The 18,084-nt window shown below is 32.0% G+C and overlaps 1 protein-coding gene across 2 annotated transcripts; it reads left to right on the top strand.

The window, feature by feature from the left end:
* Window positions 1-2,318: 2,318 nt before the first annotated feature.
* On the top strand, window positions 2,319-17,242 carry LOC127700542 (cell adhesion molecule 2-like). Of its 2 annotated transcripts, XM_052204086.1 has the most exons (5): window positions 2,319-2,555; window positions 9,540-9,902; window positions 12,943-13,278; window positions 15,178-15,228; window positions 15,955-17,242. In XM_052204086.1, the coding sequence occupies exons 1-5, from the start codon at window positions 2,498-2,500 to the stop codon at window positions 16,032-16,034; spliced, it is 888 nt and encodes a 295-aa protein (XP_052060046.1). In that variant the 5' UTR covers window positions 2,319-2,497; the 3' UTR covers window positions 16,035-17,242. The 2 variants fall into 2 exon arrangements, with proteins under 2 accessions (XP_052060046.1, XP_052060047.1); XM_052204087.1 differs by lacking the exons at window positions 2,319-2,555; window positions 9,540-9,902 and adding an exon at window positions 9,909-10,076.
* Window positions 17,243-18,084: the final 842 nt, after the last annotated feature.

The raw sequence follows: 18,084 nt of genomic DNA, 5'->3' as shown, positions 1-18,084 counted from the left end.
AATATTATTACACTTAGTTCAGGGTTCGATCAGTTTAAGACCAGAAATGTCTTATGATGATATGAATATGTATTAAAAACTCACACAATAAGATTATTTATGCCTTAAAAATTAAGAGCAGTCTATGATTTCGGACTAATACATGATTAACTGTTGTTCCGTTCTAAAAATGAAATTATTATTAACGCGGTCAAAAAATGTATGGAGTTTTAAATGAGTGTTGTTTTAAATGCATCCAAATTCTGTTATTACATGCCTTTAGGATAATGTTGACCTTTGAATCTTAAACTCCAGAACACTCTGTGTAAAGCACTTCACTAATAAACACAACAGACGGGTAATGTTTTCACTGGATGGGCATGACCTGCAGCAACCCTTATATAGTTTTTCTCTTTGGATCCTTTATGGAAAACGTCAGAATAATTAATTTGTTGGAATATGGTCCATGAATTATGGATTCTAGTATCAAATGTCTCTTTTGTTTGGCCACATAATTAGAAAATGACGTATTTAATTTCGGACGATATGGACAGATGGTCACTTTAACTAACTGACCATTAATATTTATTGACAGACAATTTATCTTATTATATAACTAAGTAATTACAACAAACGTGCGAAATACACAGAATGTAAATAACGAAAATGTCAACATGTACTAAGGCTATAATTGGTGGTAAGTTATGGATTGTCATGTCATCCGGGTTACGGCTCGTTTATTGTAACACTCCGGGAATATCCACTTACACAATGATGCCTAACAATTCCATTGGACTGAATATAGGAAAACTTTAGCTCTCCCTGTTGGGAATGCATATGTAGTGTTATGCGATCTGTCATACGGGACTGCTGTAGACAATGTCAGTTTAGGAAGAAATTGACAAATTGGAATTGATTCCTCATCTGACATGGTGTGATAATCACACTAAAATGTCAGCTTCACTTGATTATAATTAAGAAATGAACTACAATATCATATCGTAATCAAATGTTAATCCACCTCTCTTTGTTTCAGTTACAACAAGCTTCAGTCCGAGGTGTACTGTAAATGTGTATTAAACAGGCATTCAATTACTCTGATTCCCCCGTGTTTTTGAAATCAGCCGAGGAAAAAAATCCATGTCCCTAAAATAAAGACAACTAAGATTAGTAAAAGTAAGCGGATATTCAAGGTATTTGAATACACCAATGTATTTAGATAAACCTAAATTAGTTTAAAAATATACACACGAGACTTCCTTTTTAAACTCGCCCTTTGGTGTAAACCTTTGCGTAATCTGTCAACAAAAAGGAGGTCGAAAGGGAATAGGTTGCAAATTCTAAAAAAAATTGTCGGAAAAGACTTAATTTCTGTGTTGTCTTTCGAAAACGACGATACTGGTGAATTTCGTTACTATATAAGAATGGCACATAAATTATCAACGAGCTGCCGGTCGAAAAGTTCTTCATTTTTGGGCTATAGCTTCATTTTCATAGAATTTTCCATGTTTTACTTTACATATAATATGTATACGTTTTTTATGATTGAAGTAGAGACACTCGCTCGACACAATCTGTACTGAATAAATCAGTTCCTTCATAAATAATCTGTAGAAGATACCATTGATGGTACACTGTAATATATTACAAGATGTGTAACGAATGTTTTTTTGTACCTTCCACAATTATTGATTACCATTCAGCTGCAGTATCTTGACCCTGATAATAATAATACAATCAAGTTGTGCTTTAATTTCATTAATCAGTTACTCTTTTGACGTGATCACGTGGAATTAAATAAATAATTTATGGTTTAGCGATTCATCTTAATGTCACTTATCGTTGTGATTTGTTTGAAGCCCGAACGTGTTTTTTTGCGAGCATATTAATAAACGTCCCCATGTGGCTCCACCGTAATTGAGGACCAAACAAAACGTCGACCGCTCCGCTGATTTACTAAAACAAATCTAATTTATAATGCCATTAAAGAAACACATATTTTTTGTTATGTCGGTCATATTAATTATTTAAGCACTTTTTTCAGCTTAAAATCGATAAGCAATCTTTGCCAACTCGCGTCAAGCCCCAGGCCTAAAATGTGCATCTTCAAATATTTGTTGATTAAAAAGGCACAATAAAGTAATTTATCAAAGTCGACGAGAAAACTAAGTTCCTATGTCTTCAAAAGAAAAAGTTTTAAAATGAATAGATTGACGCCTTAATTTGTTTCTTGTTTATCACGCATTTTATATTGTTGAAAAAGGAACAATTTATATTATTTCATAATTAGATTAATCTCACAGCTTTAACAAGTATATGAAATGGGCGAGCACCTGGCTATTGAAAGCGCCATCTGGTGAGAAGGTAGATCGATGTCGCATTGATATAATAGTGTACCGCATTAGAGATCAGAGCTGGTTAAGCTAAGCTACAATAATTTAGTTGTGAAAATAATGAAAAATACATAGACTTTATTATACATCTATCAATTGAATTGCTGGAAGCTTTTTTTTAAACGATGGAACATATCTTGACAATTTTGACATTTTTATTTGGATTATTTAAACTAAGTAGGGGTAAGTATATGTAAATGTTTATATATCTTCTCTATTTACCAAAAACATTCAACACTTGATAGGTTTATTGTTTTTAAATACGGAAGACAAAAAGAATCGGTGACGCGGTTTATTGGCTATAAAATATAATTTATTAATTCCTCCCATGTGTTAACACCTTTAATGTTTAGACTTAGACTGCAAGTTTTGTATGATGTAGTCATTTTCATATATTTGTCACAATAACATCATATTTTTATGAGAAAACAATTCATAATTTATAGTTTCTGTGTAAATGAGAAGGTTTAAAGCCACGATTTGAACTGTTTTTGGGTAAAATACCACAGTATAAAAAATATAAATTTATTGCAATGCATAAATATATAGAAGAGCAAAAAGGGAAAAAAAGTTGCGATATTTCATTTAACCATGACAAGATGAGGCGAGAAACTGGAAAACCAATAAAAACCAAGCACCTAACTGACAGAAAAGACTCGTATGAAATGAGCCAAGATGTGCAAAGATATTACAATGCTATCTATATCTATTCTATAAGTTTTAACCCAGTCATGCCAAAAGGAATAATTGATTGTTTGATCTTTATAAGCAGACAAGGAGGCATCAAATTTTAATGAAGTGAGAAAAAATAAACCATTGATTTTAAGTGTCAGATTTACTATTAAATCTAGCATACCTGTTTATTTCTTCAAAGTATGATATAGGAAAACAATATCTACGACATGTCATCAAATGGTCATCGTTTACTTAGTAGGCATAAAGGTCTGTTGGTCATATACTTAACTGACTATAATATTCCATTAATGCTATACATCAATACACATTAGCAGTAAAACTGAAGACGAAATCAAGCGAAAGATAAAAAAAAAATATTTATATAAACAATGTGAGTTTTTGGTAGTTTCCATTAAGATATTTCATCACAAACTTGCCTTTTAAGTGATAATCATAAGTGTCAAATATTAAACCAATATAATGCGAACTGAGATTGAAAAAGGGAGGGAAACCAAAATAGCTGGGGCCTATAGTTGTAAAATCGTAGCATGATTGAAACTTGTAAGAGCTAGTTTCATCATGATGTCGTTATAATTTACGAGACATTGGAACATTATTTTAAAACACTTTAAAGATATCAGAAGTGTTAAACTGAGGTTATTGTTTGGATTGATGAAGTTCAAGATTAAAATACCGACAAGAACGGTTGAACGGACTTGACATCCATGACAATATGTATATTTACAAAACGCATACAATGTTAACAATTTCAGTCATTTTAATCTAATTAAATTGACGATCAATTTACCAGATTACATTTTCCCGCGATTGAAGGGAAACAAAAAGATATCTTTTCAAACTGTGCGCCGGTCATGCCGGTAAAAACGCACCTTTAACTACATTTACGAGGACATTAATTCTACACCATCAGTAATTATACACACATAACATATGTAATTACTTTGTCTCCTCATGGAGATTTAATCATTTGTTTTGACTTATAATAGATTTAAGAGGTATAAGAATTACGTACAGCTTCTGTTTGAATGAAGGAACTGAAACATCTCTTATTTATAAATGTATCTTTTAAAACATGTTCTATTGATGTCATAGCCAGTAAATTAAGTTGCTGTGACACCAAACTATGCATAGATTCAAAAGAATTCGAAACCAGAAGCTGCTATTCATTAAAGTGGACGTGACTACAAGGATTAGGATAATTTGATTCGACATAGATCTTTTCTATGGACTTTTGTAATAAATGTATCGTATAGGCATTCATTAAAAAACACACTTATTTAATTTGCACCATGTGGTCAGTTTTTGTATCTGTCCCTTCAAGGTATTGTACATGATGAAGATATATAACGTGGCAAATGGCATTTTACATTCATATTGTAAATAATTACTCCTGTCCCAGGTTGTGAATCAGTCGTTAAAATGGTTATATACGATTTGTTTTCATACAAAACATACTACCACAAAAACTATGTAAAATGTAGTAAATTTGATTATGTATAATAGCCGTCTTAGAAAATGTAAGTTTTAACCCAACATTTTCTTTGGGAAAAGCATGTACCAAGTCAGCTTGTTTTGCTTGATATAGCCGACTGTTTGATTTTGTCATGTTTTGTGGACTTCCTCCCTTTTGAATTAACCTTGAAGTTCGGTATTCTTTACACAAGGGACACAGAAGAAGCAGAATTTTCAAAGTAAACAATTTGCAATACAATCAAACCCACCAATAATCTAGTAAATAAACAATAAATAATAATATAAATAGTACAATGCTGCACGCGTCGAAAAAAGATGAATAAAAAAGGCATGTTTCATTTGCGGTTAGTTTTTTTCCACCTACATAATACCTTCCATCATATCTGCCACATCTCGTGTCATGTTGTTTCATACTGTGATTTGTACTTTTATCTGTTTATTCCATTAGCTTTATGGTATTACCGTGATGTTTTACAAGCAATCTTATAATGAGCTCATTAAGGCTTTGTTGTCACACGTGTAAAATGTATATAGTTTCAGTAAGATCGTACCATAAATACCCGTATGTCAATACCAATATCTATTTAGCTGACCATTTGACTTCGTTAAGAGCAAAGTGTCAACCGACATATATATATATATATATATATATATACACGGCATAATAATAGATTTTAAAACAAAAATATATATCTCTGTATGAACTGTCCCAGGTAAGGGGAGGGTTGAGCGTTCACAAACATGTTTAACCCCAGTGGTGGATTCAGGGAGGTCACACAGGGGTATGCCCCCTTTAGTCGGAAAAACATAATTTTTTAGCACAAAATTTTCGGCAGTTTACATGGTATACGTTCAGCTTTATGAAATTACATCCCCTTTCAAAATTCCGGGATCCCTGAACCCTGCCCCGTCCACTATGTGCCTGTCCAAGTTCAGGAGCCTGTAATTCAGTGACTATACATTATGAATTTTCCTCATAGTTGAAGGTTGTATGGTTTCAAGGAAGATTGTTATCCATCTTGTCCACCACTTTATCTTATAAAAACTATATTCTTGACAATAAATATGGAAAATTTTAAGATTTTAGTTCAAACTTAATATTTTGTTCAGTTAAAATGTAGCTTTCACCTCGATTTTACATTCATTTGTTTCTATAAATCTTATGTATAAATATTGATGCAAAATTTAAAATTAAACACGAATTTATGACTTATAAAATTATGATAAATAGCGGTTGATTCATTTGATATCGAAGACGCCTATGAAATTGAGAATTCAATAACTTTTGTCCGAGTAAACAAGAACAGTTTAATAACCGAGCAAAAATGTTCACAGTCTTAAATGATTATGGTTTGTTGGTAAGATTCAAACCAGATCCCTCTGTATCTGGAATGAGAGAAATAGAATGCACAGATGTTTAACGTAAGGTCAATAGATTTGAATGTAGTCATGCACAACTTAAGATAATAGAAACAATCATACTATTTTTACGTAACGAATACTCTTAATTAATGTTACACGAGATACACATTGTTATAACAATTGTTTCGTTCCTGTGATTGCGTAACAACAGTATCGCCTATAATCTTGTGAAAATGGATCTATAAGAATTTAAGTCATGTATCGTAAAGAATTAGTATATATAGGACCGAACAGACGTCGATAAAGTTTAGTAGAATACGTTTTAAATGAATATGACCAGATAGTCTCAACATCTTCAAAGTCTATGCATTACTATGCATACGAATACATAAAAAGGGAAACAGGAATTACCAAAAATATTGGACAGTACAACAGACCCCACCCCCCTTCCAACACCCGACTCTTCCGAAGAAATAAACGTTCAAACAAAGCCAACCAATAACGAACAACAAACGGTTGCGTTAGCCCGACTTGGTACAGGCACACAACGTGGTGGGGGTCAAACCTGTTTTACGTGACCCCTTCATGCTTATCTAAACCTGTACAGTGCATCTAGGATGACTATATTATCTTGAACAAGGAACGTAATTTGGCAGGGTTAAAATGTGCCCGCTTTTATAGCAAGCCAGCAAAGGAAGCCACGGCTGTTGATTGAATAACAATGCATTTTGTATATTTTGAAGGTGCATAGACTAACAAAACTAGACTGCTCTAAATACTATACATTTTTTTTTTTGGAACCGAATTTAAAAAATAAGACACATTTCGAAGCATTTGAAGCACCATTATCAATATAAAGGTACGCCCAATACTAAAATATTTATAAAAAGAAGAACATAAAAACAAAGAAGAAAAATCCACCGAGGGACACCAAAATTACAAAGACATATATAAAAACAGTAAAGATTGACTATGCAAACTAAAGAAATGTAAAAGCAATATGCATATGACATTGAAGTAGATTGTCTATGAAATTCAACCCTACTCATAAAAATTAGTATTAACTAGCATAAATATGAGGGAAAGTGCTTATATATTTATATTACGGAAAGTATTTATATTACTGAAAGTACTTATATATTTATATTACGGAAAATACTTATTAATTCAAATCACTAATTTATTGAAGTGAAGTGAGTCCAACTATTTGGGAAAAGTTGACAGAAGGCCGTATTATTTATTTTCTAAAATGATTCCTACTTTTGCCCAAGCACTTTTTAACCGTTTGACCCGTTGCCGTTTTAAAAGCTAATTTTGTTCAAATTGTATTTTATCACAATGTATTAACAATAACATGCCAAAAGGAATTTCATTTATTCTTGTAGCATTTAAATTTAATGATGACTAAGTTTTGTTGATGTTTGTTACGGTTTTATTTAAAATATAATTAGATTTAACATTTAAAGTAAACTTTGCAAAAGGTGTTTAAATATTTTCGCTGTAAGAAGTAGCGGTCTGTATGAAATGCTAGTGGTGTAAAGAGAAACTAGAATAACCGCCACATGAACACTGCCTAGATTAATATATCACATTATAGCGTGGATTCAAAATATTTTGGTCTAAAGGGTACTTAATCAAAAATATTCTAAGAACTCGTGTTATTTTTTACGGAAACAGTATCATACTTTCATATATTACCATTGCAAGGGTCGGTCCGATGTCGGTGAATTGCAAACTCCGAGAGAACCATTTGCCAAACAATGCTAGTACTTGGGTATTGATATGATTTAAACGACAAATTTTGCACTTATTTTCAGTTCATAAACAATCCAATTATACTAAAACAAAAAGATCACTCTAAGGCAAAGTTGAGCTTAGATTGTCACTGCATGGTTTTGATGCTCACAAATTTTAACGTTTGACGTAATTTGCTTTCTAAAGTTGTGGCCATGTATGTACATTTCGGATGAGGTGTGTTCTTTAAGCTCGAGTAGTGTGCGCTGGAATCGATAACATAAGTTTATGTATTTAAAAGAGAGGCAAAAAATAACAAAGGGACATTCAAACTCGTAAGTCGAAAATAAACTGACAACGCCATGGCTAAAAAAGATAAAAAAAGAGAAAAGAAAAAGACCAAAAGACAAACAACAGTACACAAAACACAACTAAGAAAAATAAAGAGCGAGCAACACGACCCCCATCAAAACCAGGGGTGATCTCAGGTGCTCCGGAAGGGTAAGCAGATACTGCTCCACATGTGAAATTGAAAAAAAATAGATGTGGTCTAACGTCAATGAGACAGCAAGATATTTAAGAGCTTCATAAAGACATTGTGCGAAGTTTTGATGGAGTTTTTAACTGATTATCCATAAAGTAATTAACACAAAATAACTTGTATAATAAAGATTCGCAAATCACAAAACCTGTAACGTAAGAACTGTGATACATCAGTTACCGGTATTTCAAAGTTCTAAATAAAGTATTAAAACAGGGACTACAAGGTAAATTCAAAAAGAGGAAAGTCCATAAAACCTGATGAAATCAAACGTTGGACAAGATAAACAAACGGAACGAATGAAAAACAACTTATATATTCCTGACTTGGTACAGACATTTCCCAAGAAGCCTAGTTTTATAGTCGGTTAAACCTCCCACTTGTATGGCAGTTGTTTATAGTCAGTTAAACCTCCCACTTGTGTGGCAGTTGTTTATAGTCAGTTAAACCTCTCACTTGTATGGCAGTTGTTTATTGTCAGTTAAACCTCCCACTTGTATGGCAGTTGTTTATAGTCAGTTAAACCTCCCACTTGTATGACAGTTGTTTATAGTTCCGGTCTAACATACCAAATAGAAACTTGTCAGCACTGAATCGATGCGTTCTATGCACACGGTACTATAGTAGTTGATAATTTAACGAACAGTCTGACTACTGAAAGTCTCAGATAGAAAAAGAATAATTGCACAAGAGACTACCCTAAGTAAAACCAACTAAAATTTAAAAGACAAATCTTTTTAATTCTACCCATAATGCAACCCAATGTCCGAATTCAAATTTCGATTTTCCTCTTTGCACAAAAAGTAAATGTAAATGATTTTTTTATCTTGTGAACTTAGACGCAAAGTTCATAGGGACACAAATGAATACATACAATACAAATAATTGAATAAAAGACCTTATTACAAAAACGTAATTATAGCAATAAAATGGCCAACATATAATTTTCCCTTTCATTACGACTTTTTCCCTTTAAAATGAAAAAATGGATGCAAACAATTTATGTGGTCTTGAATTTCACAAACAGGTACTACAAGAATTTCTGTTTAATCAATGGACTCGTACAAGGGAAATGGAAAGTTCTTTCAATTTTAATTGAATGTGGTAGCTAGTTTGACTTAATATGAGTCAGTATGATATGCAGTAAGATTTACAGATAAGGTATAGCTGTATTAAAAATTCATATCCTGTATTATAGATCACACGTCTAAAGTATTATGGTATCCTTGCCACTTTAACTCCTGAAAGAAGAAAATTATTTAACATTGTTTTAGTACAAGAAAACATGTGAAAAAGGAGACGGATTGCTACAAGAAATCCCATAATACATATATTTGAGTATTTTTCTTTTTTCTTGACAGAATCAGTAATAACCATGCCCTCAGTTGTTGGCATGAAAGACTCAAAAGTAAATTTAGAATGTAGATACCAGTCCACAGACGTATGGTATGTAATTCAATGGAAACGCATGTATCCGAATATGGAATCAGAAACCATAACAACATTAAAGAACGATGGAAAATCGAGTACACCGATGCCGATTTGGGAAGGAATAAGAGATGACAATTTTCGGACAAGAGTGAGAACAAGTGTATATGTTGATGTTACTTCTGTAGATTTTACTCTCTCCATTCATGAGTTTTCTTGCAATGACACTGGGGTGTACGTTTGTCAAGTAGTAGGATCAGACCTTTTGAGTAATGCAACTAATTTAACAATAACAGGTAACGAACACTATGAGTAATGCAAGTAATTCAAGATTAGCAGGTAACAAACACTATGAGTAATGTAAGTGATTGAACAATAACGGGTAACGAACACTATATGCTTAATACAAGTAATTCAAGATTAGTAGGTAACAAACACTATGAGTAATGCAACTAATTTAACAATAACAGGTAACGAACACTATGAGTAATGCAACTAATTTAACAATAACAGGTAACGAACACTATGAGTAATGCAACTAATTTAACAATAACGGGTAACGAACACTATATGCTCAATACAAGTAATTCAAGATTAGCAGGTAACAAACACTATGAGTAATGCAAGTAATTCAAGATAAGAAGGTAACAAACACTAAGGGTAATGCAAGTAATTCAAGATTAGCAGGTAACAAACACTATGAGTAATGCAAGTAATTCAAGATAAGAAGGTAACAAACACTAAGGGTAATGCAAGTAATTCAAGATTAGCAGGTAACAAACACTATGAGTAATGCAAGTAATTCAAGATAAGAAGGTAACAAACACTAAGGGTAATGCAAGTAATTCAAGATTAGCAGGTAACAAACACTATGAGTAATGCAAGTAATTCAAGATAAGAAGGTAACAAACACTAAGGGTAATGCAAGTAATTCAAGATTAGCAGGTAACAAACACTATGAGTAATGCAACAAAATAATTATTAACTGGTTACAAAACTCTAAGCTAATAATTTAACATTAGCAGCTAACAAACGCTATATTTGAGGTGTAAATTGAGGAAACGGTTGACTTATGTTTTCTCCTCTAGAGTTAATATGTAAATATACCAAACATGCGTCAATCATTCAGTCGATTAGCACTCTGTTTTTATGAAATTGCACTTTAGTGCAACCCTGCAGGAGAAACTCAAATCAACCGGTTTCTATTTTGATTAAGAATAAATGAGATATGGGACAGCAACCGAACGACACTAACAATCAAGAGACAACTTGAGGTAACATACTTAACTTATTTAGCTATTGTATTGAGATGCATACACGAGAAGTTCCTATAGGGAATTGTGTAAATAAGTAATTTGGTTGTGATGATAGTAATAATGAAATGTGAATGAAAAATATTCTGGTGTACCGTAAATATTTTAAATCTCACGTGTTACAAAAGTCTTAAGGTGAAGTTGTGGTTGAGAACAAAATACTGTAACGAAAAATGATCAAATATTGAAGGAATTAAGTATTTTTAGTATCTAGGCTACACATTTTTATAATCTAGCTACATTTACTATATTTTCGGTGCATTATTTTAAATGAAAAGACAGTTAAGTAGTTTTCTATAAATTGTCAAAATATTTGAATTAAATATCTACAAAATTTACATAAGGCTAATCATAACATTGACATGAAAACTAAATAACAATTAATTTCTTTAACACAAGATCTACAAATACAAGAAAGACGTTAAGGGCATACGATACAGTTACAGGGGAAGTAATGACGTTGCTAACGTAAATTGTTATTTTCGCGACGTCAAACTGTGACTTATCGGGAAAAGATGCAGTTTTCGGCTGATTTTTATCATTCAAACTTATTTAACTTGAAAACGAGTTCATGGACCTTTCTTTTTTAAAATGACATTTGGTTTGATTACGTATGAAGATTATGTGTACCAATTTTCATGAAAAAGTCAATAGTGCAATTATTTTAAATTTGATAAATATACAGCAAAAAATGACGTTTTTTTTCTACATTCATGAACATTTGATAAATATGAGTTATTTGTAAAAATAAAATGTACAAATTTATAGAACATTTATATAAAACAGAAATTACAAATAATTTAACAAAAAACAGCTTGTGTTTATCTTTTAAAACAAAAAAGTTATGTATTTCTGTCGAAAGGAAAAATACGTCCACAAATCCGAATTTTGAGGAAATATCTGAAATTTCAACTTCAATTTACTCAAAAAGTAGCACATGATGGTATATTTTTTATTGCATATTTGATTTAATCAGGTAAAAAATAGCCTATATGCAAATGTTCATCAAAATTTCATTACGGGATCAAAACTGTATCGTATGCCCTTAAGTCTGTCGATGATAGGTTATCTTCCAGATGTATAAGCCACTTACGCCAATAAAGAAAGAAGTCACATCAATTCATGTAAAGTCATTAAGCCACTTACACCAAAAACGAAAGAAAAGTCACTTCAAATCACGTTAAAATCATGTTAATTTTTGCATTTTTGTACAAGATAAGCTGTTTTTATGAATTACACTTCCTTTCATTGCTAGCTAATTTAAGAACTAACTTAAAATATTTCACCAAAAAAGTATTTTCAAACTACCGATCCTATGCTCTTTTTTTTTGTATTAAACTATACTTATAAAAAAGTCCAATTTGGTATAATAATTATGTAGAATACAACAAGTTTTTTTCTGATACATGTCTCTTTTTACTGCCATGTAGCCCACGAATCGAATTATGGTTAAATGTGTCTTTATTTTTCAAATAAATGTACATTCGTATTTTATACAGTTATAAACATTTGGACTTCCGTCTAATTAAAAAAACGGAATGAAATACACACTTAATATGTTGTTCCAGTTACAGTATCTTGTAGGTTTACTCTCCCTTTATAGTTATACCCGCATGTTTATTCTTATTATACAATAAAGGGTTGTGGCTCACTTGAAGCACCGACAAGGATGAGGAAGCTTTGCTTGTAAGATTCGAGTGTTCTGTCATTTGTGTTTGTTGTGGTTTTTGCTAGTGTAAATTTGACTGACCATAAACTGGGACACACTCAAGGGGCCATATTTTTTCAATGGCGACACATCGACATTACCATTCACTGTCCACCAAAACTTGCATTTGGTTATACATAACTTTATTTTTTTTCGCCGTATTTGTGGTTGGAAACAAAAAATGGAGAAACGGTTGAAACATAAAACACATCTTAAATGACGTAATTATAACATTTAGAACTAAATAACCAGTGTTTACAGACAGAAAATTGATCGATAGCATCTACTAAGTCTCAAGGCTTTTCTTCATTTCAGCAAAACCAGAGGCCCCAAGAGTGATTGAAGATGAAGTTATTTTAGAAGAAAACGATACCTACACCTTGGAATGTACAGCCACGGCAGGAATTCCAGTGGCAGATCTGAGATGGTATTACAAAATCCCAGGATCCAGTGACTTTGTCAGGATAGACACGGAATCTGAACAGGAGGTTTTAGATCTAGACGATTGTAGCCAGAAAGCAATACAAAAAATAGACGTCATAGTCAATCCTGAAACAGATGGAATTATATATAGATGTAAAGTAGAAAGTGATCTGTTAAATGAAGAAGAGAGAAATAATTATCATGATGATGTTTTACTAAAGTTACCAAGTATGTTTTGTGTTCATAGTACTATCTTGTCTTAACAAAACGTGTAGAAATGCTAGTTTCCAAGCGCAATGTTGGGTAAAAAATATGAGAAAATACGCATTATTACTGATTTTTTGTTTGCTTTTTCACCTTGAGAGAAAGATTAATTCATATGAAATGTTATTACTTAACCTAAACACAAAGAATTTTTTAACTGTTTTTTTTGACATATTTCTAATTACGATTACATAACGATTCTTATGAAGAAAATTAAAACAATGTGCACATGTTCTTTAAGACTATCAAAATGTCGTAAATTGTGACTACAATAAAACAGAGTCGTCCTAAGATGAGATTTACTAATAGAATTTTTTAGATATTACAAATAATTGTAGTAACATATTGTTTTTGTAAACCCGTTGTATTAAGTAAAACATTTATTATGTAATGAGAAACACAAAGAAAAGACAGATGAGAAAAAATAGTGAAATAAGAATATTGCATGTACGCGCCAGTGGAAATATGAGGTTTAAGCTGTTGTAATTTTTCCCAACTAATCAACACCAGCTATAGAATTACTTGGATTTGTCTGCAATGAGATTAATTGTTACACCCACACTCATTCACTGGCATACGTTTTTTTTTCAAAATTACTTAGTCTTATGAAACATTTTTGCACTAGCAAGAAATGATATATAAATAAATGAATTTCGAATCGAGTGATTTAACACACAATAGCCAATTTCATCAATATTTATAGTGAGAACAAATATTGCCATGGTTACGTGACTGTGTATCTATGCATCCCGCACAGTTAAACCATGGAAGTATTATATTGGTGAAACGGACTCTCTCCTTTTTCAATATGTGTAATACATCGGATTGAAGAGAATATATATATATTTTCTAGGCACTTTATATATATATATATATATATATATATATATATGTCTGCCTATGTGTAGTGACAACTGTAAATTATACCTTGTCCATCGGATTTCTTATGATTAAGAAATGCCAGGCTTTAGAATATTTATAAAGTGCCTAGAAAATCAACCTATATATATATATTCCGTTGTTCGACCTGCTAGTCAAATGCGTTTTGTTAAAATATACTTTTCACTTTTTTGGTCTTTTGGAAAATGTTGTTTGTGCTGTATTTAGACCCCTCTACAAAGAAATTTGTTTTGCATGCACACGTATAAAAATTGCGGTTTGTATCCAACGCAATCATAGGTTTGAACGTTGTTTTCAATTTAGACTTGTTTATATATAATATATATATATATATATATATATAAAGTGCCTAGACAATCAACCTAACGATGTTAGAGTAGATCTGTTTCTTTACTTCCTCCCCGAGCGGGGCTGCAACCTGTACTTTATATTTTTAACTTCTATGACAACACCGCCTAGCATTGCGCAGACACTTTATCCCCTCCTCTAACTATAGCTGATAAAAATCAGCTTTCGTTTCGGGAGGTGTTACCTTCTCGTAGGAATTAAACAAGGATATCTGATACAATACACGAAGTATTCTTTTAGTGTACAGAAATGATCATCTACACATCTCTTCAGTATAATTACAGGATGCTTTTCTTTTTTTAGAAGCATACAATCATTCAATCACTGTATAATTTCAAGTAAAGTGTTGGTGAAGTTTATATGGTCCTGACATGTTTGGTTGCTGTCTGATGACCTCGACACACTAAAAAGACAAATTATAATTGAAATGCACATTTTAAAACTTACCTGGACCATTATGATTTTATTTATTTTCGCTCATATTTTTCTCAATTTCTACCAGTTTGGCATTGCCTTTCATTGCCTTTCATCTCATAGCTTTCGTAATACACTCAGCTTTTTCGTTACCACCTCGTGTTGTATATGTCTATTGAACGACACTGTTTTCTATTGTAGAAAAAATAGTACCCCAACCTGAATATAGAATGCCGCAGACAAAACCACCGGGTAAGTTTTGCATAACGGCTATGTTATACATTATGTATAGAACCCCATTTACTAATGACAAGAATATTACGTTTTTACACTTCGTTCCAATGAATATAAGATAACGCCACAGATACACGAAACAGCAGATCAACGATAGGGACAAAATGCAAATTAAAGTGTATCAACAATAAAACTTCCATACACTAGTTGTATCAATGTAATAGGGCAACAATGAAAATACGAAAGAAACCGTTTGCTATATTTTTTCCGTCAGAACGTATTTCTGGAATGACATTCACAAGGTTCAAGCGAGAAAAAAGTTTGGATAGCTAAACATTTAAACTATTGGAGACTTTACAACATAAAGGGAAGAAACAGAATAGCCAAAGCCAGAGGGATAACCTTTAGTACTATTAAATATTGTATGGGCTGGAAATTCAAAGACAACATATGTATCACTTGAATCAAGAACATATCGAAGTACTGGCTAATGGGAGTATGGCACATAGGGACTGATGGTCAGCCAATAGAAATACCGACCCAGTAGTTATAAAACACCTTGCATACAAAGCGTGTTCGTGGAATAGCCTTCAATAGGTAAGCTAGGGATCACAGTTTTTGAAATACCATTAAATAAAAACGTTGTTCCAAAAGGACATAAATAGAACATACCAAAAAGGACCTAAACAAAAGAGACCAAATCGATAAGATACGTTAGAGTAATCTTTTCATTTTTCTTTTCAGATTCTAACAGAGCAAATTCAATTTCAGGATACTTGACATTTAGTCTAACGGTACTAGTGATTATAACAGCACTTTTGTGATGAAAGTTTTCATTCCGAATTGAAAGGATATTAGAACAGAAGCAAGAAGCATTTCAGAGACAAAGGTAGAAATGAAAAAAAAACATAGACCAAAGTTAAATACGCATTGAAGGGATTTATTTAAACATTCCTTTACATTTTCACTCAACGTGTATGACTTACAGATTTTGTATACGAGAAACAAGCATATGTGTTCTTTTAATTTATTTTTACTATTTTTAAATACTTAATGATTTTGATGGGTTAGGTGATGATAATGTTGGTTTAGTATGTTTATTGGAGGTACGACGGTTCTTGGGCCATGATTCCCCGGAATATGTAGACAATAGCCTTTATATACAGGAGAAATATACATGTTTCTGACTTCTGTTTGCACGGAAATGTTAGGAGGAAACCCAATAACAGTTTGCAAGTCTATGTAGGTTTCTGAATGACGATTACCATAATACAGTAGCTGATTGGGTTCAACAAAACCTTCTCTGAAACAGTGAGAGCAATCTGTATAACAGTAGTAGTGCTCAGACAAATACTCTAGTCAAACGAACTATATCTCAATGTAAATAGTATTTATTCAAATAGTGTATACACTGTATGTGTATAAATGTGTGTAACTATGTTTTTCCTAAAAGCGCATATTTTTGTTTTCTTAATGTGTATATATGTATTGTTTGAACTTTATAATGTATGCAATATATTCATTTGAAATCAGTGACTTTCGATAATTTTTCGGAAGAAGAAAATCATATTCAAACAGATTACAGATCATTACACTATAGTTTCCTTCATGAATGTTCATTGCATTAATTTACATATTATTTTCTTGACTTTTTCGCTGAGTAAAAAAACTAGACGAAACCTTTAAAAGAATCCATTGATAAATAGCAGATAGTGATAATTTCTGCTTCTTACACGTATAATGTCATATGTATGTTCAAAACTATGCAATTTCGAAACTGCCGCATAATTCATTTTTTGGAACCAAATTATGTCATATTATATGTGATATTAAGAACAGTTTTGATTTCCGTTCAGTGGCAAATTCTTCATGCACAGTGTATCACATTAAAATAATATAAATATGTTATTATCATCCATTTTACGCCTTTACAGTATTAACTGCTTATGATCTCATTACTCTTGTGTATAATTGGCGGGAAATTGTATGTGAAATTGAGCTGCCTAATAAAAAATCGTTAAAACTGACACAATTGGTTGCGTTAATTCATAATAGATAAATACCTAATGAGATAAATCTTTCCAAGGACAAACTAAAATACTTAAAACCGAATAGAAAACACGACCGACTGAGAGGCACATGGAGACAGCGAGAATTTGGCGACATTATACTGTTTTACGTTTTGGGGTAAACTATAGTAGATATAGAGAGAAACAGTAGACAGCGAAAATGACCAGTAGCACAACATCTAATAATACGTCAACATGACCGAAATCTTCACACTATTCTTTTTTGGAATCATTACCCTTGAATGACAATTGTTACTCGTATTTTTGCTTTTTTTTATCAGAAATATTCTCTTTGCATTGTATCAATTTTAAATAAAAATGATAGGGGAGCGCTTACAGGCTCCTTGGTACATTTAGATTTAAAACAAGTTATTTTTGTAAAGTCCAGTTACTCATAAACAAGTTAAAAAAAAATTTATTGCTTATGATCAACATAGTTAAACTTAATGAGTTATTTTTTGTCAGTTGTATTAGCATTGTGTATTAGATGATCACAAATACTGATTGTTTCATTTTTTTCTACTCATGTATCTCCCTCCATGGTGTAAAGAACCTCTCATTTTGACGAAAGATTTTGTTTCGAGGTTTCCTTCAGCAGTAATATTGGGTCAAATTTCCAACTACTCCAAATAGGAGAAATGTTCAGGATGTTCGCTCCTCTTGTTATTGAGTTTTTGTCAGATATTCGGAGTCCTCTAGTTTTATCCATGTAATGCCAATAAATATTTTGCCCGTTAACCCCTACTTTTCTTTTCATAATTTTGTTACATATAGTTTTAAAATCTTATAAAATCCTTGAAATATT

This window comes from Mytilus californianus, unplaced genomic scaffold (assembly GCF_021869535.1).
Source record: "Mytilus californianus isolate M0D057914Y unplaced genomic scaffold, xbMytCali1.0.p SCAF_5, whole genome shotgun sequence".
In the NCBI taxonomy this organism is placed as follows: Eukaryota; Metazoa; Mollusca; class Bivalvia; order Mytilida; family Mytilidae; genus Mytilus; species Mytilus californianus.
The sequence above is the reverse complement of the archived record's forward strand: the minus strand, read 5'-3'. Positions and strand labels throughout refer to the sequence as shown.